Source organism: Antennarius striatus, chromosome 8 (genome assembly GCF_040054535.1).
Source record: "Antennarius striatus isolate MH-2024 chromosome 8, ASM4005453v1, whole genome shotgun sequence".
In the NCBI taxonomy this organism is placed as follows: Eukaryota; Metazoa; Chordata; class Actinopteri; order Lophiiformes; family Antennariidae; genus Antennarius; species Antennarius striatus.
This window is the reverse complement of record NC_090783.1, coordinates 6,430,597-6,454,563: the sequence shown is the minus strand read 5'-3', so window position 1 is coordinate 6,454,563 and position 23,967 is coordinate 6,430,597. Positions and strand designations below refer to the sequence as shown.

At 38.2% G+C, this 23,967-nt stretch overlaps 2 protein-coding genes across 3 annotated transcripts in view; both read right to left on the bottom strand.

The window, feature by feature from the left end:
* Positions 1-564: 564 nt before the first annotated feature.
* Positions 565-7,269, bottom strand: LOC137600574 (hydroperoxide isomerase ALOXE3-like). Its single transcript, XM_068322275.1, has 15 exons — positions 7,154-7,269; positions 6,866-7,026; positions 6,550-6,754; positions 6,326-6,407; positions 5,947-6,069; positions 5,743-5,846; positions 5,226-5,392; positions 4,903-5,046; positions 4,209-4,412; positions 3,730-3,816; positions 3,470-3,639; positions 2,411-2,532; positions 2,150-2,250; positions 1,344-1,514; positions 565-1,157 (listed from the first exon to the last, which is right to left on the bottom strand). The coding sequence occupies exons 2-15, from the start codon at positions 7,016-7,018 to the stop codon at positions 978-980; spliced, it is 2,013 nt and encodes a 670-aa protein (XP_068178376.1). The 5' UTR covers positions 7,019-7,026; positions 7,154-7,269; the 3' UTR covers positions 565-977.
* A 339-nt stretch (positions 7,270-7,608) lies between these two features.
* Positions 7,609-23,967, bottom strand: part of tbck (TBC1 domain containing kinase) — a 42,894-nt gene continuing 26,535 nt past the window's right edge. For both annotated transcript variants that reach the window (XM_068321690.1, XM_068321691.1), the window contains exons 24-26: positions 18,370-18,533; positions 14,131-14,290; positions 7,609-8,405 (exon numbers count right to left, since the gene is read on the bottom strand). In XM_068321690.1, the coding sequence (XP_068177791.1) occupies positions 8,295-8,405; positions 14,131-14,290; positions 18,370-18,533 (435 nt within the window). In that variant the 3' untranslated portion in view covers positions 7,609-8,294. The remainder of the gene's footprint in view (positions 8,406-14,130; positions 14,291-18,369; positions 18,534-23,967) is intronic.

Here is a 23,967-nt window from a genome sequence, read left to right as displayed (position 1 = left end):
GAATATCCCTGCCTTCTAGTTGTGATTGTCTAGAAGTTCCTTCATCATCTCTTTCATGACCTCAAAGAACTGAACACTTAGCCTGCAATGAATCAAGACCTTTGGGTGGTTCTGATTGCCAACAGGAAACTGTAAAGTGTTGGCACTGTCTGATATCAGGCCAGCACACTACTGTAGATCAGGGCTTATCTGCCACAGAGGCATCAAAAAGGTAACTTCTGCTCTATTTATTTCTAATTTTGTGTTTGAGCTTGGGGCACCATTGCCCAACTACACCACCAAACAACGCCAAAGAGAAAAAAGATTTTTAAAGAAGAAAAATAGGCCATGCAGACAAATAAAAAGTAAAGCAATTAGTGGACGATAGAATCCATTTGTTGAGACTTTGTTATTCCTTTAGATAGACAGACAGACAGACAGACAGACAGACAGACAGACAGACAGACAGACAGACAGACAGACAGACAGACAGACAGACAGACAGACAGACAGACAGACAGACAAGTATATATGTAGATAGATAGACGGATGGATGGATGGACTGACAGACGGGGGGAAAGACAGATGTATATACTTTATTAAACCCGGAGGAAATTGCGAAAACAGTAATTTACAGACTTTCACATTTCAACAAATTTTAATAAAGACATCAACAGATACAGTACGTGTAGGTAAGGAAGGTAATAAGGAACTCCCAGCAAAACATCACAATCTAGACATCACCATCACCCTTTATTTTGTAAGGAAACATGGTAGACAATACAAATTGGTGAAGCAATCCACAATAAGCTTTAGGATATGGATAATTTTAAACCATGGCTAATTTTGCACACTGTGTATCGGTCATAAATTCGTATAGCACAGTCACACGAAGTAGTGTCTGTTTGATACAACAACAACAAAGCAGAAGATACAGTTCCTATTGTTGTCACCTTTATTAATATGAAACTGAATTTTCACCCAGAAGGAGTCATTTTTCAAATGGCAACACTATTTTCTACTTCCATAGGATCCAAGTATGTGTAAGGGACATCCAGATTCTTATTTCGGACTTTGATGGCTGCACTTAACACCTCAAGCTCTCCTTGAAAATCTTTAATTGCCTTGATGGGAACCTCCTCGCTGAAATGTTCCTCCGGATATTGGCCAAGATAGACCTGATGGAATTTATTAAACATTTTTATTCAAAACATTCATCATAATATAGATAGGCAACACAATGTACAGTTGAGGTTAGCATGATTTTTTTCAGTGGATCAAAGATGATTTTAATGATATTAACTCACTTTCCATAACTTGAAACTAAATGTGAAGGGATTTGCTCAGAAGCACATTACACTTACAAAGTCAGATGACTGTTGGCTGAGCAGCCACATGGTGGCCATTCCTTGAGCTGTTGTGTTGACATCAGGAAACGTCTGCAGCATAGTGGCCTCACTTGTTGTACCCTTGGTGGTTGGTGGAGGCAGTTGAAGAGAGATGGGAGTGTTGGGCATCCAGCCACTGTAGTCATACTGTAATGAATGATTGCAGCCGATCTATTTACTGGCCCACACTGAAACTTTTCACAATTCTGCAATAATTTGTACTGATACAATCATAGTTTACAAAGGTTTTACCCTAACACATTAGGTGGTCCCCTGACCTTTCCTCCAATACTTCAATAAAGTCCACATTCAGTGGTTTTGAGGGAAATGCCTCTCATTTTCTGCTGGATTCCTTTTCATTATGTTCCCAATTTTGTCATCCTCTGAGTTTTCTGCTTGTGCAAGCAACAGATACTGTACATGCACAACTTATCAAATTCCCATATGTCTCAGCTGTACTCCTTCTTGTACTTAAAAACAAAAAGAAGTACTAAGATGATGATCTTAATGAAGTCAACGGAAAGCCACTATTTAAGCATACCATTGTGAGAATGTCATCTGTTGAATAAGTTCTGTAATGCCAAAGAAAGCAGCTTCACATTCCTCCTAGCCTGACTGCACACTCTGCTTGATATTAAAAATCCTCAGCCAGACAAAATTTGGTTGCAAAGCATGTACCTCTTCTCTAGGTCATAGAAAACAGCTAAACCTCATGAACCCATACAAAAAAGTAACAGAATCAACATTAAAACTGTTAATCCAGGTGAGATGCAAGGATTCACCTGTCCAGAGTTGACAGCTGAGTGCTGTGCTGAGCTTAAGAAGATCACCATGGTGGCAAACTTGACCACCTGGGGCACACTAGTAAAGGCTTGAGGGATTCCTAAGAATGGGACAGAAGAAACTGTTTTATTTAATGTGCAAAAATAAATCAAATTTAGTTTGAATCATCTAGAAATCATTGCATACACTTTTACAATTTAAGTATACATAAGCTTGAAATGATTCATTAAGAGCATATTTTTTTTATCTTTGAAACCCACCAGTGCTTGCTTGGGAAAGGAAACCATGCACAAATATGTCCTTAATCCATTTTTGCAATTCAGAATCTTGTTGGACCTCAGAATCGTTCTTGTAGTAGTGGCCGAGCACTCCCTGCACAAACCTGAGAAATGTGGAAATATTTTGTAAGAAAAAAAATCTTATTTGGCTCATACTTTGTTATTATACAATCATTAGGCATCATTTCAAAGAATAATTTGACATTTTTGTCAACAGCTGTCTGAGAGTTTGATAAGATCAATACAACTCTCCGGCTTAGCCTAGCACAGATCCAGGAAGTGAGTTAGTGTGGCAATTTACGATAGCAATATCTTGCTTACAGCCCCATACATAATTCCCTTTAAATAAGTTCGATTTTTTATATGTTATTTTGCTATAAAGTAGTAACTAAACCAGGACTGCTGTATTCAGAATTACATCATGTTACAACACCTTCCACACATCGCTTTCAGAATACTCATCTCTTACTTTGCCTGGATTCTCCAGTAAAGTAGTTTAGACAGGAAGATTTCATATTAACTGGGAGGGTGAACTCAGTTAAGAGCCATCAGTTAAGGTTTAAAGCAGCCATTTGTCAAACCCTAACATCTAAGACATGTAAGGGCAAATCAACAATAACTCGACCACACCTTAAACACTGCTGCATTATTGTTCTGAATAGATTCTGAATAGGTTCAGCATGCCAACATCGAGTTTCAACAAAAACTGAACAGTAGCTTCTCCATATGAGACTGCTAATAAACACGAGCCTCATAGAGCCAATAAGCTGTCGTTGCATACTTTAAGCTGCACCTCTGACAGGAGAACAACTGTTTTGAAATGAACTGTTCAGAGGACATTGTATTTAGACAAACTGACAGAAGTGAAATAAGAAACCACTGACACTGAAACCACATCCTTTTTGACAGCCACCTGTTGCATAAATATATCTCATTTCCCCAATATTAACGCCCAATACTTATGTTAAGTTCAGTACTTCAATGATTGGCCACGTCAGGAGCATTATACAAATGTACATAATACAGAAGTCCCTTTACTACCTGTGGATGATATCCCAAAGCTTGAGTCCATCATCTCTGTAATAGAAGTTTGGCACATTCTGAACTCCACGCTCCGCTATGTTCTCTGGGATGCAGAGGGAGCTGTAGGTCAGCGAGGACAGGGATTTCTTCAGGAACATCATCATTCCCTCTCCACCAGAGGCTGCAAACTAACAATGAGTTAGAATATACTTAGACACTTTCTGTAAATAAACAAACATTCATGTAATGTTCTGATTGGTGTGCTGGGTTCTTTGTACCTGTGTAAAAATTCCAGTCTCAGATATTAGCAGAAGCCGAGCTAAGAAGTTGATCTGCAGAGTGTAGCGAGTGTGAGGCACGAGGAGCTGGGGGACAAGGACAACTCTGTTATTACATGTATGCTTTAATACATGTGATGATATCCCAATGCTTCTATACCACTTAGCATTGTGAAGGACCTGCACATAAATATCCAATAAATATTACAGTTCATCAAGCTTGGAAGATACTATGACTCCAAATAGAAGTTGGAGACACTCCCTAAAGTGTAAAAAGAAACAGAATGTAATGATCTGCACGGCATTTAATCATTGTATGTCATTGAAAATACCACAGACAACATATGAATAGTTGGAAAAGAGAACTACCGTTGTATTTTTATTTCCAGTTATAGTAAGAAACTACTTTTCTGATGGAGCTGCTGCCAATAAATTGATGAAAAGTTGAAAAGTGACTGTGTATTTTCCCCAGCTGTTACCTTATACAGAGGATGCACCATTGGCATGTTGCGCAGCAGCGACACTGCAAAAACCTCTGCCAGCAGATGAGTGCGCAGCAGATGAACATTGAGTTGATGCTCGCTGAATTCTGCGCTTCGCACAAAAATCTTGGCAATCAACCAGTCATACTCGGAATCGGTCGGGAAAAAGATGGGATTGTCGTCTGCTGGAATTTGCTTCAGCTGCAGAAGAAAGAAAACAACTGATGAGTTGGAAAGGGTTGTTACAAAGACAAATGTCCTATAGTCATCAGTACATGGCCACAGTACATAATGGTTAGAATTCCTCAAAAAAGACCCCTTTGAGGGCAGAGCACAAGAAAACAGCAGTCCAATTGTCTTTATCTTGTGTGTTTGAATGTAAATCGCATTGTCAATACTGAAAGCTTTAAATTTGGCTTTTTCTGACACACATTGTTCATTTATTTCTGAAGAAATGAGGGCTAAAGTACAGTGTGTTTTTATTGTACAGTTACAGAGACTTTTCAGGACAATGTGCTGTTTTGAGCTTTATAATTGTAGATCTAAAGTTCTCTTCCACGCAGAGAAAATTCAAAGACACCATGTACCATGGTTAGACAGTAACCATGTTAGTAGAACCCTATATAAGTAAGAATATATCCACTGAACACTCTCAGCTTTACTAGTTGCTGTATTTTAGTGTTAATCTCACCTGAATAGCAATGGGCATCATTTTATCATCAGGTGTTTTGTGCAAAAGCACAAGAGGAGCCATCAAGTACTGCTGCTTCCCATTGATGATGTTTGCTTTCACACCATCCAATTGCTTGTAGTCACAAAGGAATATGTTGCCTTTCTGTTTGAAATATTAATGAGGAGGAGAAATAATCTTACTTGCATACAAATGTAAAAAGAAGTCTAGTTATCACATGCAGTGTACGAAATAAAAATATAAGAGGGACATCAAACTCTTTCATGCAACTCAAAATGTGGCAAAAACGTGATTAATGCTCAGATCAGTCAAGATTCAATCACCTGCATTTCAACCTCCAAGGTTGTCTGACCCTGTAGGAAGACCATGTCATTAGTGACAGGAAGGTTACTGGGCAAGGCTGAGCAGCGTTTGATCATCATTGGGTTGACACCATTTAGAAACTGGTAGCCAAAAAACGCGTCATCCTTCCAGTGCGCTTGGACATAATCTGGAAAAAGGGCAGAGGTGTACTGACTTGCGTTTCAAATGTTGGGTTATCAACAGCTGAAATTTTCAAAGCTAATAGAAGACTGTAAGCAAAATTCTTTCCTGCCTTGACTAGCTCAGGTTAGTGTTTTGAACCAAAGAGATTATTGAGTTTGAAAGGTAACTTGAAAATTATGGTTTAATTAAAATGGAAACCCATAAATACTGAAATACGTACACAACACAAGTACAAAGGCATCTAAACTTTCAGCATGTTATTCCAAATTTTATATAGACTACAAAGTAAAGTACATGTCCTGTATATTAGTGTAGAGTATATTACATATATTGAGCATCTTGATGACATAGTACCTGATATGTTAGTCCGTTTGTACCAGAAAATCCTACTGATGGCATCAAGATCAGTCCATCTCTCCTGGATGTCAGCCAGCCCAGTCAGCTGCAACTCAGCCAGCCTTTAATAAAAAAGTAACTTTTCAATGATGCATTAATTAGTTGATAGGCAGGAAAAATAGGGTAGCTTACAAAATAAAAGATGATAGAATTTAAGCTCACCCTGAGGACGCAGTGAAGAGAAACTCTGTAGTCTTGGTGAAGGAGAAGCGGACCTCAGGAGGAAGGGAAAGAGGGCCCTCTGCCTCAATGCATTGGGGTATTCCCTCTGTATACACATGCCAGCTGGGTAAAATGAGGAGTAGAGTGGTGATGAACACAATTGTAGTTTCATTTAGATTATGTGTATGGAATTCATTTACTACATATCCATTAACTAAACATTACTCATTAGCATTATGAGCTAACTTGGGAAATTCTAAAGATGTAATGTCATTTTGTGATTGATTCATGAATATCAATCAAAGACAATGTGAGGAGATTTAGATGCAAATGAGTTTGGGCTGCATGAAGCGAGAATAAAAAAGCTCCAAGCTCTCACCGATAGTCTTCTCCTCGCTGGTCCAGTTCCTGCTGTCGAGCGTACCTGCCGAGAGGATGGGTGTCTTCAAAAACTCTGAGGGCTTCAAGACAGAACCACAAGAAGATGTAAAATTGTTGCTCAAGACATTATGTTGGCATGATCTTTCTCCTTTTCCTTCTAACATCTTTACTGTCCATCATGTTTGTCTTTTAGATTTGCAGTGATCAGTGAACAGCACAAACCTGCTCCCTCTCTGAAGCGATGCACCTCACTATCGGTGATCCATCGGTAGACTGGAAAGCTGTGGGAATCCCCCTCGGGGGTTTTCACACTCACTTTACAGAGGAACCAAGAGTCCTCGGGGAAGAGTGGGTAACGCTGTTTGTCAATCTCTACCAGAACCAGCTTTCCAATGGACTTGTCGCAACTCACAGAAAAACTAGACACCTGAAGTAACAATGAAATAAACTCCAATAATCAATAATAAAGCAAAAAAATTATTGCAGGGCTGCACCCATCCTGTTGTCCCAGGTTCAGAAAAGCTTGTGTTGTACTTACTGCTCCTTTGATGAAGGATAACACAACTTTGAATCCCAAAAGCCAGGTACGGTCACTCTCTCCATCTGTGCCCACCAGTTTGATATAGACGTTGCTAAAAGTAGTGGCAGCCACCCGCTCACCAGTGTAAATGGTCACTTCATATGTCACCATTTTCACTCCTAAAGCAAAAAAAATCCTCTCAGCTTGGATATTATTGTCATAATATGAAACTGAATCAAGGAATCTTTAATTATTTCTATAATTATATATTTATATAACTATACTTATCACTTATTACGATCTTACCTCTGCACACTAGACCAAAGAAGTTCCTTTGATGAGCTCTTCCTTTTGTAAATGAACTCCCCGGTGGTTCCTGTTTTTATATGTACAGATTTCTATGCGTTCCACGTTCTAACAGTCACCTCTGGTTGTTACGAAATGTTGGGCATGTACGGACAGCTGAAGCACTTGCAAAACAGCGGGCAGTTGATGTGGTCATGTATCTTTAGGTGTAATGAAGGTAAGAAACAGAACAGGTTGAACCGCTCCAGATTTGAACATTGCTGCAAATGAAGGTACGGTTTTATAAGCTTGTTGATGGGAACTAAGAACAAATGTCAGTCAGGTTATAAACTGTTGAGAAAAAAGAAAGATAGCCTAAGCCATCAGAGTCAAATTAATACTGTATACCAGTCGTAACTGAATGCTAAATCAACAAAATAGTGCTCACACACAGTTTGTTCAAATTTATCAGTTTTATTAGACACACATGATAGAATCATAGCACACAGTACGTTATATCATAAAGACAGTTCATAGACATGTTGAGGTAAACATAAACAGTCCACAACTTGTAACATTAACAAATGCACAAACCATTGTGATCTTCCAAGTTTCTTCCCTTGACACTTTGATTGGTGTGCTTGTGACAGTTGTGTTCCAGAAATTTAATAGTTTCTAAAGTTACTTTGTACTTTGTCTTTTTTCACATTTCATACGGTATACAGGAAAAACCTCAAAATATAATGCAATCAATAATGAAACATTCTGTATATAATACACTTCTGAATGTCTCAAAAACAAAGCATAAAGGCAGTTTTTATGGCAAAACAGTTGACATTGGACCACATTAGATCACTCAGGCACCCAGTAAGAACAGAGTCTGACACATAACTTTTAGATTTGCCCTAGATAGCCACAGCTAACAACATGGACCCGTTGATCAAAGAAGATTTGTTTCCCTTGTGAGACAATGTTATAAAACTTTAAGCCTGTATGCATAAAACTATTCAGTCAGCTGAGCTGAGAATGGCATAAGAATTGTCTGACTTCACTGAAGTTAATTTTGTTCAACAGTTCAATTGGAACGTGTACAAAAAGTAAAATACAGCGATTCTTTTTTCTTTCTTTCACTCATCCAGTTAAATTGAAGTGGGGAATCAGGTTAGATCTGGGGGGATGGGACTGTCAGGAGGCCGGTCGGTTTCAGCTTGTTGATCCCTCCATCCAGGATACAAACCCGTGGGAAATTTACCTTCACTAGGTGTGCTGCAAACTGGGAAGAGACAAAAACAAAACAAGAAAGGCAGTTGAACGCTTGTAGAAATTTTAATCACTCATCACCTGACACATACTATTATGTGGCTTCCTTTACTTCACATTCTTCCTCTCCTTTGTGGTGCACTAGATGAACAACATCTTTGCACAATAGCAGCCTTTCAAAAATTTGCAAATGCTTTGATGCAATGTCTGTTAGGTATTACTTGTAATGTGTCAGGATATCATCATTGTCAGAGTACACATAGGACTATTACGTATTGTGACTTTTCCCTCTCTGTGCTACCTCAATGGCTCACAGCATGCAGACTAGTCTGTCATAAAGGCCAAAGTCTCTGTGTTTGTGCTGTAAAATAAAATAAATGATTTTTAATTTCCAATTATAGTGGGTCCTCATGAGCTAGCTATTGGCTACTGGCTATGTGAAAGAAAATCTATCAAACTTCATGAGACACTTTTATGAGACAAACAGGCAGACAAACAGGACCAATCACATGACGTCCTCCTAATCATATCAGGAAGTAAATAAACAATAGCTATTCATCACATAATACAATGTTTACCCAAGCCTAACCCTAACCTAACCCTCACGTAAAAATGTCTGGTGACTGAGCCAAACCATTCAAAGTTCAATGCTGGCAGTTAAGCTGGGTTAATTACTTGTTAAGGAAAAATAAAACCAACTTATGTCCAGTCATTGAATTTGACAAAGTTTAAGATGGTCTGTTGAGCCGCATTTTGTAATAAACGTCCAAAATGTAATAACTTTTTCATTTCATATGTAATAAACACAGATTTTGTAATAAATTTTGCTGCATTATGTAATAACTTATTACATTTTGAGAAGATTATTACAAAATGCACGTGCAACTTTTTTTATTTTCTAGGAAATGTAATAACATGGTGCATTATGTAAAAATACCTATTATTGTTGTTTGTTAAACAATGAATTTGTACAGAGTGACTGTCGTTGTTTTTTATGCAATTTCCCTTAGAGCTATGTAGCCCAATAAACCTATGTATGACAAAATACTCAAAGGTCTACATGGTCTGTCAATCAGACAGGGAGGGGAGGGTGGGCTGTAATCTGATTGGCTACTCCATCAGTTCTACAAAGATCATGCGCTGCATGCATGCTTAATTGAGACAGCCAACAGAGTTCAACATGATGCCAGGTATGAAAAAGCTCCAAGTGCATTTTGTGATAATCTTCTCAAAATGTAATAAGTTATTACATATTGTGGCAAAATTTATTACAAAATGTGTTGGGGCAGTTTATTACAAAATGCAGCTTTATTACAAAACGAAATGAAAAAGTTATTACATTTTGGACGTTTATTACAAAATGCACCGTTATTACAAAATGCGGCTCAACATGGTCACTTTGTTTTTATTTAACCTACACTCACATTTGGGCTTTCAATATTAATTACGTAATAAATTATTATACGACTAAAATTGTTGGATTGTTTTCGAGTAATGAAATCATATATTAGTTTGTAATTCTATTGATTAATTCATATTTCAGGAATGATGAGAGGTTATTGCAGGATTTACTGGGAGATGAAACTGTTGGAGAGAGTTCTTTCTTTCTCTCTCCAACGATGAAACATTACAAAATGTGTCTGGCTATGAACATAAAAGTATCAGCAGCAGCAAAAAGGTAGATCAGAACTCCATTCAAAACGTCAGAGCACAGCTGGGAAAGGGAAATAACCTCATGTTTGACTCATTCCCTGAATTGCATTTTGTGTGGCCGGCAGAGAAGGGCTGAGTACGCAGTGCAGCAGTCCAGAAATGAGGGTGAACTAGATCCAGATTAATGTTTAAAATTCAAATTAACATTACACCCAGACATGTAGTGAACCCATCGATGTAAAAGATTACCTACTGGAAGGAAAATTCTCCCTCAAAACAGAGACATCAGTTCATGCCTCAGCCTTTTGAGCGAACATAGATTTTATTTGTGACCCCTCAAGCAGAAACGAGTAAATTCCCTGAGTCGAGATCTTAAGAAAAACATTCATCGAACATTCAACGCTCTTTTGGACCACAGTTTAAAATATTGTCCACAAGAAAAAATTGGGAATGTCAGACTTACTTCTGAATGCCAATAAGGTTTAAATGTCAAAGGTTTACAGGAAAGGCGGACAAAACTAAGTGGACTTATTGCTTTGCCCCAGAGCTGATGGTAATGTCACTGAATGGCTTTTAAGCACAATTGATTCCTTCATTGACCTTTAATTTTGTGACCTTCATGACTAAAAGATCTGATGAATTCCGGAGGTTTCCCATAAATGTCAGATTGGGAATTTCGAGTACAGTGTTAGTCACAGTGCTATGTAGTGTGATTCTCTCTTCCCTTCAATCCACCATACAACACATCACATAAAACATCACCTATGAATTTCAGTTCAATCTTTCTTTATGAAACAAAAAGTGCTCCTAATATATTCATGACTCTTTCTTCACTTAAGGGATGGTACTGATATTTGCTCTTATTTTCCAACTATGGAATGAGGGCATGTTTTCTAAAAAGGGATGTTGCCTGAAGCAATATACCCATGTTTTAAAAAATCTTAAGCTTCACCAATTCACTCTAAAAAGAATAATAATAAATAAAGCTCCCTCTATTCTTGCTGAAGCCAGCTAAGTTATCCCTAAGAGCTGAAACAGACAATGATTTACGCAAAATACAGTTTCATCCTTTGCTACTGCCATTTCTAAAAGAGGCAAAGACACAGTCCGAATTTACTATACTGTACCAAACCAAACCAAACCAAACCACAATGACTGTGCACTGAGACAAGACTGTACAAAACCAAACCAAACCCACCTAAAAAACAAACCACAATAGCTGTGCACTGAGACAAGACTGTACAAAACCAAACCAAACCAAACCAAACCCACCTAAAAAAAACAAACCAAACCACAATGACTGTGCACTGAGACAAGACTGTACAAAACCAAACCAAACCAAACCCACCTAAAACCCCCCAAAACAAACCACAATGACTGTGCACTGAGACAAAACTGTACAAAACCAAACCAAACCATAACCAAACCAGAGTGACTCTAGGCTAAGACAACACTTTCAAATGGCCAAAACTATTCAATTCACTTTGTCCCATGTGGTATTTTAATGCATGTTGTTCAGGTGGGAGCTACGGTGCCAACACAGCTGTTCATATTGTTGAGGGAAATACTTGTGTGAAACTTTCCACTGACATCTAAGAAAAATCTGCTCCAATTCTGAGTACTGTCGACAGGAGCAAACTAATTATGTGGTGTAAATCAACAGAAATAAAACAATACTTCAAAAGTAAATTAAATATTTGATTTAAACACTCCAACACATATATACATTTAAATTGGTTGCTTTTGACAGTACGAAAAGCTTCTCCTTCATTTAATTACATCCCTGCAGACGCCTGACGGCAGTGGGACAGATATATTGATAAATCTGCTGCTTCTAATTGGAGCTGCGCTGCACCAGACAGTGTCATTATGCATGGCTATCCACTGTGTTCACTTTGTCTATATTGTATTGAAATGACATGCAGCAGGAAAAACTATACACCCCTACTCACATCAGATAGACTTGCTGAAACTAACTATTGCTCAGGATTTGTCAGTTTTATGCACAGGTGATGCTCTTCCTGCACTGCCTTGTCTGTTGCACCTCCACCTGAACATGCATCTGCACAGTCTTGAGCTGGAACCACCATTTACTGATATATCCCACTATAATCATCTACCTTAGGGGGCTGTGGTCATATGGGGATGTCCCACAATCATCCTGCAGGTTGCCCGATAGGAGTTTTGAGAAAGAGAAACTTTTCCTTTTGATTAGCCATAACCGTCACCAGGCGGCAGTGCATCTGCTCCACCAATATAACTATTTCCACAAAGATGATATCCTGCTTCCTTGTGACTTTGGACAAGTACAGCACAGGTTCTCCCCTGTCCAGTCATGCCAGTCTATCACTCGTAGGACATTAATGTTCTGCAGCATACTGAAAGCACCTCTGTGGACATTCATCTCATCCATGCACTCCTCAGCTCAAACATGACAATGGTTCTCTCCTACATCTATTGATGCGAATGAATTGCAAAATATTCGTTCCAACAGTGTAGGAGAGCTGCAGCGTGGGAGGCTCAAACACTGATGTAAGAGATGGAGGTGGGTACTAAAAGTAACAGTATTCTAATAGTAATCCACCCTACATCATGCCATTCTGAGTTGTTTTTTATATCTTTCAAGTTTGCTTATGATGATGCACCTCAAACGTTCTACTGGCTCTAGATATAGAGCTTCCTGGAGTTGTCTTGAATGTAACAGATGTAACTGCCCTTTGGTTGTTCTCAATAATTAAGCTACTTGGACTTTGGCTGTGTTTCAGAATGTTAGAAGTGTACTTGAACACAACTCCACAATAAAAAAATCAAATCTGGATTTGATCCATCAAAATCTAGCAATTACAGACTAATTTGAAAATTTGCAGTACTAGTACAAACAGTCCAACAGTCTAGCAATCTTGAGCTATCAATTCATTGATAGCTCTGTTTCTGTCTGTTTCAGAATTTCTATTGGTGACACCTAACTCCTTGATAAATTGTGGTGAACCTGCAGGATCGATAGTGGGGCCAATTAAATTTGAACAATGCCGCATATCGGTCCACTTTGTCCTGTAACATTACAGAAATTTCATTTCAGTGCTAGTCAGACCGACAGTTTTATCTCCCAGTAAATCCTGCAATAACCTCAAACATTTCCATCCTATCTCAAATAAAAACAAAAATAGTTTGTCCTCAATCCAGGCAATGGGTTTAATAATGTCCAATCGTTGTGTGATCGCTTATTAGGTAATACCAAACTAAATATCTGCAATCAGTGTCTCTCGTCTAAACTGACATTTCAGAAACACACTGAAAAGATCATTTTACTACCATCTGAGGAATACTGACATATTTATGTGCATATTTTTTTATGAATAGCTATCAAACCTATAATGACTCCACAGTGATTCTAATTCCCAACAGACAAGTTTTCATGGTGATGGCGTTACATGAGGGTAAAACTACCATGGGATTATGACTCTTTGGTGCAATGACAATGTGAAAACTGAACAGCTTTGGTGTAGCTCTGCACTCGAAATGGTGTCCATTCATTCTTATTATTATCGTTCCCATTGTTTAGTGCTTATGATTGCCAAACTGAAGAGAAGCTGACTTGCCTGGGGTGGAGGATTGTGCTTTGAGAAAAAAAAGTGAGAATTGTGTTAGAACGGAGCTTTCCACTCTTATGGCCACCAGCATAAAGAATATTGAAAAATGTGACTCATATACGAGTCAAGAGTTTGTCCCGCCGGAAAAAGTTTCTATATAGTTGCAATATATCAAATAGCAATGGTAGGTTTTGAGTTTGAGATCTTTCAAATGACACTGTTAAAATGCACATCACAATTACGCAACATATTTTACGTAAATGACCCCTTTTTATGCTTTAGTTCTGCCATAATTAAAATTTCATATGTGTTGGTGAGTAATTTCACATTAAAGCAATAATTCGTTGAGACAACGCCAACTTTCAAAACTGGTAAAATTGAATACTTTGAACTATTTTATTAACACATAACTGGTTTGGTAGAATTCACCTATTACACTAGAGTCAACCGTTTATCTACTAAACAGAATATACACTGATGTGGTTGCTTTCTTACCAGTATGGCACTCTTCATGGCATGACTTAGGACCACAATGACACGTCCTCTGTAGTTCTGGAGGATTCCTGTTGTAGGACACTGCACAAGCTCTCCATCAATGCCAAACGATGTGCTCAAAGGAATGTTGATGCTGCCAGAAATATGGCCTCTGCTGAAGCTGAGGACGGAGGAGTTAAGGAGCGTAGCTTTAATCAGGTAGACTGAGGATTCTTAAAACTCACTGGGGCTGCAAACTCTCATTTTGATGACTTCAGTGTTGCAAGGATCGACTCTAATCAGCTCAGAGCTTTTACCTTATCTATGACTGGAAACCTGGGATTAATAAAAGGGAAAACCTGTAAGCCACTTGGAGACATTAGAAACCACAATGGAAATGTCTAGAGTTATGCAAATACCACTCAGTCGTGTGTGTGTGTGTGTGTGTGTGTGTGTGTGTGTGTGTGTGTGTGTGTGTGTGTGTGTGTGTGTGTGTGTGTGTGTGTGTGTATCTGTTGGAAATGATGCTGCAGTTCTCTGCCTCACTGGTTATGTGTTTTAGGTACTAAATAAATGGATGAACAACTTAAATAAGCTAAAATTTCTTGAGTGGACCCTTACACAACATCTCACTGTTTTTCAATCTTGGGAAATTAACTAACAAGAGCACAGCTATTCATAAGTTAAATGGATGTTGAAGAATTGCCTCAGACTTTACTTTTATGAGATGTGATTGGTGTTCAGAATTATTTTCTGTTCTCTTTAAGTAAAAGAGATGCAAAAAAAACACTGAAGGCTTTTTGCATTTTTGCAGTTTGACTATTAACCAAAAAACAATAGAGAGCACATTAGTCTAGTCTTAGCTTCCTTCCACCAGAAGGAAGCTAAGACTGGTGTCCTGCAGACCTTTAATGCATTTGGACAATGCAAAGTTAGTACTTACATGCACAAATTATAATTTAGTTTGTCATATTTCTCTGGGTTTTTTTCTGTATATTTTTTGTGTATCTTATATTAGAGTCGGTCTCAAGCCTGAAGTGGGTGGGGAGAAATGTTTCTCAGGAAAGCTGCAAGAAACAATACTGGGAACAATCGATTAGTTCTGAACAGGTATATTTGAAGGTCAGTGCACTAGTGTTACATAATGCAGTGTACAATAAACTACAAGGCAAGTCCTATTTTGTTGGATATAGCTTTAGAATTACAAGAAATAAATCTAAGATTGTTGACAATAGAGACTAATCAGCAGACCTTGAAAGCTAAATCGAGTCTTTATTTGCTCTAATTCATCTTTCAATTTTCAGCAAACTCTAATCCCGTGCCGGGTCCTGGGGGTGGAGGTGGAGCCAGTCCCAGTTGGGGTTAAACCCTGGACATTTCACCAGTTACTTACACCACATATATAATCCACTTTCGTAATAGCAGATACCTACAGAGCTTTGCCCAAGGTCACGATAAAAGGTGAACAAAGGTTGCAAAATCCTTTGAAAGTGGTCAAATCCGCTTTCTCCACTGAGTTAGCCTGAAGAGCCTGTCTATCAGTGTAGGGGTTTAGCTAGAGGGCCTGCAATTCTAAATGCATTGCTTTATTCCTTATTAATCCTTATTGATTGACTGCTTTTTATTTCTTGCATTTGTACAAATGATCTGGAGGGTCAAACTCATTCCTTTACATCTTTTGTATTTTTGCAGCTAGGTTTCTCTGAAAACAATATTCCTAAAGAAAAATGCCCCATCTGTACAAGGAAGTTTGATTTTTCTTGTGCAGAGATCCACAAGACGGATAAAGGAGCTATTGATTGTGACATGCAGAGAAATACTCATTTTTAATTTAAGAGACTCAATGGTTTCTTTCAGTATGAGGGACCTTCATAGGAATTTGTGTATGCTCAACAAAATAGAAATTTGTTGTCAAGTGAAAACCAAGAAGCTGAAAAATGAGCTTTTTATATACAAACAAAAACTATTTTCTGGCCTATTTCAACTTTTAAAATGGGGGTCAAAGGGGCAATTTGCTCAAACCATAAAAGACTTGAACTTCCTTTGAAAAACCATGTATCATTTCCTGTGGACACCGAACATGCTGGCATATACTGTAGTATATCAACACACAGAAGGTCTTCACTCAGACTTGCATTGTATTATTTAGCTTAACAAAAGAGCCTCCTTTGTGTGCACAATTTTCATCAAAATTATTCCAATGTATATTACAGCTCAAGGACCACCTCACTATTACATTTAAACTACAAAATTCAGGCATGAAAGAAAGTGAAATAAAATCCGATACAAAAGAGGAAAGTGTTGTAGCCAAAAGGCGAAGGAGACTGCTTTTAGCTCTGGTTCATCTGCACTGCTTTAGCCTGAATGGAGATGAAGGGCCGTACTGAATGTTGCAGAAGCTGGCAACAGAAAACCAAAGATGTACAACCACCCTGAATTTGAACCCTTCTTCCTTTGATTGGATTGTAGCCGATTTATTCTCATTGCCCATGGCTACATTTCAAAATTCAAGAGGTTAGCAATACTTCAGAAGAACTACTGGATCAGTAAAAAGTCTTCATTTACACACACAATTTTTTTTGTTTCTGTGTGTTAACTCTCTCACTAATAAATCCTAATTTAACATCCAAAGAGAAAAGTATTACATGTCAGACCAACAGAGCTATGGCACAATCATGTTTTTGAGACAGATAAGTACATTATATAAAAAAAACACAATAAATAAGCGGAGAGATAACTGAATCACAGCTTTTACCATTTTGTTTCGCCGTTGACACTAAATGCAAAAATACTCATAGCAGGGAGATTTCACTGGTGAGGAGTCTGTTTGAGCCAATAGATCACTGTAAGATTGTGCCAATAAGTAGTGGTAATAATGAACCTTGCTGTAACATATTGTAGAAACTGTGGTGCTGATTCAGAATCAGGATTATTTAATTGATAATATTGTCTAAGTAAAAGTTTCTGTAAATTTGTTCGGAAAGATGTGAAGACTGTTTCTACAAGCTCTTCCACGATGTTTACAGCCCTGCCCAAGCTCCTTTGTGTCCTGCATGCAAGGAAATATTTGCCAGCAAAAACCTTTCAAGATGTGCTTGTAGGCTGGTTGGTACTGTAGCGCTGAATCCCTGCTAACTTCAACACCTTTTCCACGTAGGAAGATTCACAATTTTTGCATGTTTGAAACCAGAAATCTTCAACACAGATTGTACAACATAAGAAAACAAAATCCCTTCCCTATGTCCCCTTGTGTTAAAACAGTGTCGAACCATTGCTGTCATAGTATGTAGTTTAGATGAAATGCTGATGTTTGAAGAACTAAAGGTTGTGACATTTTACATGATGATCAATCTGTGCTCAGAGATATTGTTATTCTTGTGATATATCAACAGTTTTGCTTTATTGTTGTCTTCTTTGAGTTAGTAGCTTACTGCAATGTGACACTTTTGAAATTTCTTGGTTGAGCGTTGTGTACATAAGCCTCACAGGCTTGCTCCGTGGACACAGATATCAATTAAACACTGCAACCGTCTTCACTGCCGGTTTAGATGCAGAACAACCGATCGTTCAGTCCTCTTTTGTGACTTTATTTAGAGCTGTAAGGCAAAATCGCTCTGCCTTTAACAGGCCATGTATAAAGGATCCTGACATTTATATGCACTTTACAATGCGATTGGCCAGAGGTGAGGAATGAACTAAAGATTGAACTGCATTGTACCCCTCTCGGTCATCTTTTCACTTGGTTTTTCTGTGTGGCCTCTCAGAAATATAAACCTTTGACTTCCATCTCTGCCAGATGGAATCATTATTTTCCAGTTTTCTAAGTGGCTCTTAATACAGATGCTTCAGAAGTCAGCACCACTTAAAAAAGAATTGTAACTTATCCAACTGAAATAAGAAATCAAATCACCAATTTAATTCTTATAAGACTCAAAGGTATAACTTGGCTAATTTACAACATATAAAACTTACAAAGAAAAAGAATGCTTTGAGTTAGAGGTGTAAATTATGTTGCTGAACTACTCAAAGCAACCTTTTATCGGTCTCACTGCATGTCTTGGGGATGTGAAAACACTTCTCAGCAGAGCATTTGTTGATTTTACTTTGTTGGACACAATCCAGTGCTCTCGGCCCTAGTGTTGCATTTCTACACATGCCTCAGAAGGCATTTAGTATTACAACTGCTACTATAGAGAATGTGTTGAAACATGACAGGATCCAAGATAAGGTATCATGGCTACAGCTAAATGATAAGGATACTCCTCTACACTGCGGATGTCAACAGCAATTATTTTGGGCTTGCCAGCTTTGGTCCTCTTGCTGGGTCCGGCCAAGGACAGTTCACAAAGGTCGATTAAGTCCTCGCTTGAAATCCTGGGTGATACTTCTGCTTTCAAGTCAGACAGCGCCAGAGGCTCCCGAGTCTACAAGACAAGAAGTAACATGAGATCAGATGGAAAGACAGAGGTCTGCTGTAGAGGCATTCACAGAATTTCTGTTGAACAGTGGAAAAGGGAAATATAAGTAACCGTTGTAAAAAGAAAGAGACAGAAAGTCAGTCTCTGGTTGGCAATGATCTTATCTTTAAATACAGGAAAACCGATTGAAAGCCTGCATCTCCAGTCCTAATGAAATCATTTATGCTGCTACTTTTACATCTGCAAACTCAAGAATAGAATTTCATTATATAGTGCCACAAAAAAACTGGATTATAGCTCAGAGAGCACCAGCTGGAGTGATCGGAACTTGACCAGTTATGACATGCACTGCCAAATGGATTCATTAGAACACAGAGCCGGCGGCATGGCTGCAGGAGACTGAAAACTGGTCTCCCTAGAGGTGAAAACATTATATTACACACTTCTTATTTCCAGGAACCCTGAAATAATTTGACTATTGGAAAAACATAACATAAAAAATAAAAAACTCAAACAGACAAATATAAATGCATTTTTATCCCGAGTGGTCATGAAACAGTCTCAATTTATTCAAATGTGAGTTACAAAAGGGCTAAATGCCAAAACTCAATCCATACAATGTCTGAGAGCCAAACTATACAAACTGAACAACCTCTTCATTGGAACCCCCCCCCCCAAAAAAAACAACCCAAAAAAACAGGAATTTAGCGAGTTCAAACAGGATTTTAAAGATCTGATATGTTTCAGCAAAATAGAGGTGGAGGTGCAGGAAAGATAAACTGGGTTATCCCAACAAAAAAAAGAATTCTTAGTTATACTACAGCAATTCTTTCTCTACATTTCTTTATTTGTTCTCCTGAAGACCATGCATATTTCTGCTGTGTTATATATGCTTTTAATAAATATTCATGGCCTGACTATTTAAACAGGTATCTAATTCCAGCTGTGATTCTGTCTCAGTTTTCCACAGGACTCATCTACATGGATGTGACAAAAGACTAACGCTTCCCTCTGCTGCATCAACACAGGGTCACAAGGGGAAAGGGAAGAGACTCGAGGAACAGAACATGGTTTTCAACAAACAATTCGACTCTATTGTTTTGAATTGTCAGCAGGGATTTTGAGAAAAGCTGCTTTAAGCCACACAACAGACTGTAAGCAGAGCAGGGAACTACATATTCATGATATCTTACTGCCATGACCAACAGTTTGGTTCACTGCAATGTGAAAGTTGCTCACCTCATTTTTAACTTGTAATCTTATGCCTAACAACTAACAAGATCATATAGTAAACTAAGTATATACTGCACTTAATGCGATATCTTGATAATACCAACACATCCATCATCATTAGGGGTGGCAGTGGCTCAGTGGTAAATACATATGAGAAGGAAGTTGTTGAAGAAACATGAGAATGCTGCAATGTACATTAAGTCAGCCAAACAATGATATGTTGTCATAAATCTGCTATTTAAATACTGTCCATCTAAACAAGTGCAAGCAAGGAGTTGTGATATTTTCTATGTTAATGTATTCTTTTCTAGCTAATAACAAATGAAATGGTCAAACCCCAACAATCTGATGCTCGGGCTGAAATGAATATCACAATAAGCGAATCGCCTTTTTTTGTGTTTTGTAATATCTTCCTGGAAAAACACCAAGAACATTGCCTTTTACATAGATTTTATCACAGTCTTGATGCATTTTTAGTCTCTTCTTTCTGATGCGCAATCACAGAAATGAGAGAAGTAGAGGTAAAATTCCATGATTCCACCAAGCTCCTTTCAAGGACACATAAGCTCTTCAAGCAGCACGAGACCCTGAAATCAGAGATGAAGTACAATAATCTTGTTTTCAACAAGATGAAATAAAATTCAAGTACATGGAACACCGTTGTATCACTCTGTTGATCCATACTTTACTCCCTCTCTCAACATTTCTCCTTATCTTTCTCCCATTCAAACCAGTCAAGGTTGCCCACCTCGAGTTATGGATCCACTTGATGTTTCCACCTGTTAAAAGGCAGTTTTTCCTCACCCCTGTAACTAGAATAAATGTTACACTCCAGATCTGCTACTGAACCTTGAGATATGATTATGATTAGAAGTTATGTAAATAAAACTTCCTCAACATGACTTGGCTCAAACTCTGGTCTTAACTTCCTTGGTTGGCGCAGCTTTTTGTTTGCTGAAGTCCTGGCAAACATTGCATTCTATATCTAATCTCCTCCAGAATCCTGGCTTAAAACATACTGGATGAGAGTTTAGTCTCTCTACCACTGGAGAAGACAAAGAAACCATTTCATTGTATGGAATATTAAATATAGGTGGAAGCAACAATGCATTAGCTGCTGATAAATCAAATCAAGAATAAAAATAAGGCTATACAAATAAAGTATAGACAGTAAACGATTAGCCTGCCGTTGCCTGAGGCTGAGTTGTGTGTTGACTTAATTGTCATGAGTTCTGTGTACCTAATGAGAATAGCTTGTTGACACTTTCTCCCTTTGACTTATCTTGACAGCGATGAGGCAAAGGCAAAGGCAAATTTATTTGTGTAGCACATTTCATGCTCACAACAACTCAAAGTGCTTTCCATCAGAATAAAAGAAAAAGAAACCTTTAAAAGTGAAAGAATAAAAGCTGTGATTTAAAATTAAAAAGAAGGGAACATCAAAAAAAGCCTTCAAATGCCATGCGGACTTGGACTCCTAAATAAAATTTATTTCAATGCAGCTGAGACCTTAGTACTAGACTGATGTGGTCCACTTTTCTGGTCTGAGTAAGACACAAAAGTGCTTTAAACAGTCAATAAAAGTGTGGGAAAAGGTGATACAGATAGGTGGTTTAATATCAGTATGGGGAGGGTTCATAAACTTCTCAATTACTGTAAATAATAAGATAGTTTATCACTCTATCGCGCAATCTGTCAATCGCGTGTGGTTCCTGGAACGCATTAACCCCGAGGAACGAGGGCGCACTGTATATCTGTGTGTCATCTGCATAGCAATGGTAACTAATATGGTTGTTCCTTACAAGATTTTAGTCAGACCAGTGTCAGTGCTGTGATGCTGTTTAAAACCTGACTGGAAGACATCATAGAATTTGCTATGTCTTAGAAAGTAATTTAGCTGATGAAAAACAGCTTTTTCAATGATATTACTTAAAATATAGAAGATTTGAGATCGGCCTGTCTTTGTTCATCTTTGTTTTTTCTAGATTCTCCTTTTTCAGGAGAGGTTTAATTACAACTGCTTTCACTGGCTCTGGGAAAACGCTCTTTGTTAAAGATGATCTAGCAGATCTGGCTCCAGAATCTTTGAAACCTCTTTGAAAAGACTAGTGGATGTCCGAACAGCAAGATGAGGAGTTCAGTTGACATGATGAAGCCACAATGGAGCCGCTGCCACAGAAACCTGCAGAGATTTTGTGTTTGTTTGTGCATCTACAGTATAGTCATGGTACCCTGCCAACAAAAAAGGAATCACTGCGCATATTTAACTGGGACCAACAGTGTTGTGCAGCTTAGATAAAGTTTAATGACAAGGTCAACGATTCATTTGAGTGCCTTCAAAGTCTATGATTGTATCTGCACTGTGATATTCACATAAAAGCCTTTGGAGTTTGAGTATAATTTCTACATTTGTCTGCCAAATTCAGAGAAAGAGAGAAGAGCATAATTGAGTACATGATCTAGGAATAATGTTGACAGTAAATGCCCCCAACTGCAGCCACACAATTTTTTTGATCTAAGATGTTACAAATTTTCTCAGGACAGAGAAAATGGCCTCCTCTAATGAAAATTCATCAACATCTTTGCTGACAAAGTCCAGCCTCAGATTCTCACAACTGAGTTACAGTTGGTGAAATATAACTCAGTGTCAGTGTCGCATAAGCAAGACTTAAATTATTATTGTTTAATAATAAAATATGTCATTCATACTGTACAATAATGACGTACAGTACTGCTGCTGAAAGAATAAAGTAGAGCAGTGCTATACTATGATCACTTGTGACTGGAATATGTTGCAATCTAAACAGCTTTTGGATTAGGAAATCAGTCAGTTTAATATCAGTGTAGCAGGGACACAAAACCTTCCAGTGACCCTGAGGTAAACCAGCGTCAGCTGTATGACTCACTATGTGTTGACAATGAGGAGGAGAAGTGTTCTTGTTCTCTGTGGCCATCTTTAAAGGCAACCGTTAGAGGTGGAATTTTGCAAATTACACAATAGTTAGACCTATCACAGTAATATTAGTCAAAATAAAATGACAAGCTATTCACTGTCTTTGTGTGCAGGGGTTTTGTATGTGACAGAGAATTCATTCTCTCAGTTTTACATGCTCGTGGGGAAATATGATACACTGGTGCTGAAAAACTGGAACGAGAAAGCAATCCTGTTTAGTCATGGAAATCTATTCATTCAATTATTGAACACTGAGCTCTGTCAGCTGTTAGATGACAGCATCCACAGGGAATGCCCCGAGCCTCTCATGCATAATACTGAACTTGATACATTATATATCAAATATAAATTTCTCCAAAATACTAATGTTAAAGATAGAAGTTTCTATACAACACCGACACCATCCTCTCTATGTAAAACACTAGTGTCTTGGGAAAGAGTCTCAACGTGAAGATGACTCGACCCACACTGTAGGAGATGGAGGGATCAGAAGAGGAGAGGATGTCACAGCAACACTTCTCAGTGTTTTCCATATTGATTTTCTGGAGACTCCATTTCATTGCTCCTGTTGATTCATTTGGAGCCAAGATTCTCTTTCCTGAAGCCACAACTGAGCTCCTTCTTCTAATGCCTTGTATACAGACAACTATGTAGAAGACATGAGTGGCTGCATACAGTATATGGATAGCAAATACAAACATCTCATGCATGGGTGTTTAGTCTGCTTTGCTACAAAAGAATGTCAATCAAGTAGAAAGATTTGCATTTAAATAAAAATATCACACATAATTTGAGAGCCACAAAGGCCACCTTCACCTACTGGAAAGAAAAAAAAAAGAATGAAGATGATGACTGATGAGAGGAAATCTAACGTTGAAAGTGTCGAGCACTTTTCTATTTGTTTTGCCAAGTTTGAATTTTCCCAACAGCAACTCAGAGAAAAGAGGAGGGGAGATTGTTTTTGTTCATACAATCCCTCAGACTAAGTTGAGTGGACGCCAGCTGTCCGGTGAGATGGATGTCTGTTCACTACAAGGGGTGAGAATCTGCTGACGGAGCTTTTTGCTCGGTTACCAGGCAGAGAGGAAATGGGACGCATGCAACGCTTACAGACATTATATGGTAGCATAAATAATGCGTCAGCCACACTACTTTTTTTGTTTTTGGGATCAAGACCTTGTGGACAACAACAGCAAATAACAGAATTGACTTTACAGTAAATTTTCCTGAGAAAGTTTTGTGTTAGACTGTCAG

What these genes read in the sequence shown, in the direction of transcription:
- LOC137600574 (XM_068322275.1), bottom strand. Translation starts at nt 7,018, where the DNA reads ATGGTGACATATGAAGTGACCATTTACACTGGTGAGCGGGTGGCTGCC. An exon ending in TGATGCCCATTGCTATTCAG is followed by an intron (nt 4,413 to 4,902) that starts GTGAGATTAACA and finishes TTTCTTCTGCAG; the next exon opens with CTGAAGCAAATTCCAGCAGA. An exon ending in CTTTGGGATATCATCCACAG is followed by an intron (nt 2,533 to 3,469) that starts GTAGTAAAGGGA and finishes CACATTTCTCAG; the next exon opens with GTTTGTGCAGGGAGTGCTCG.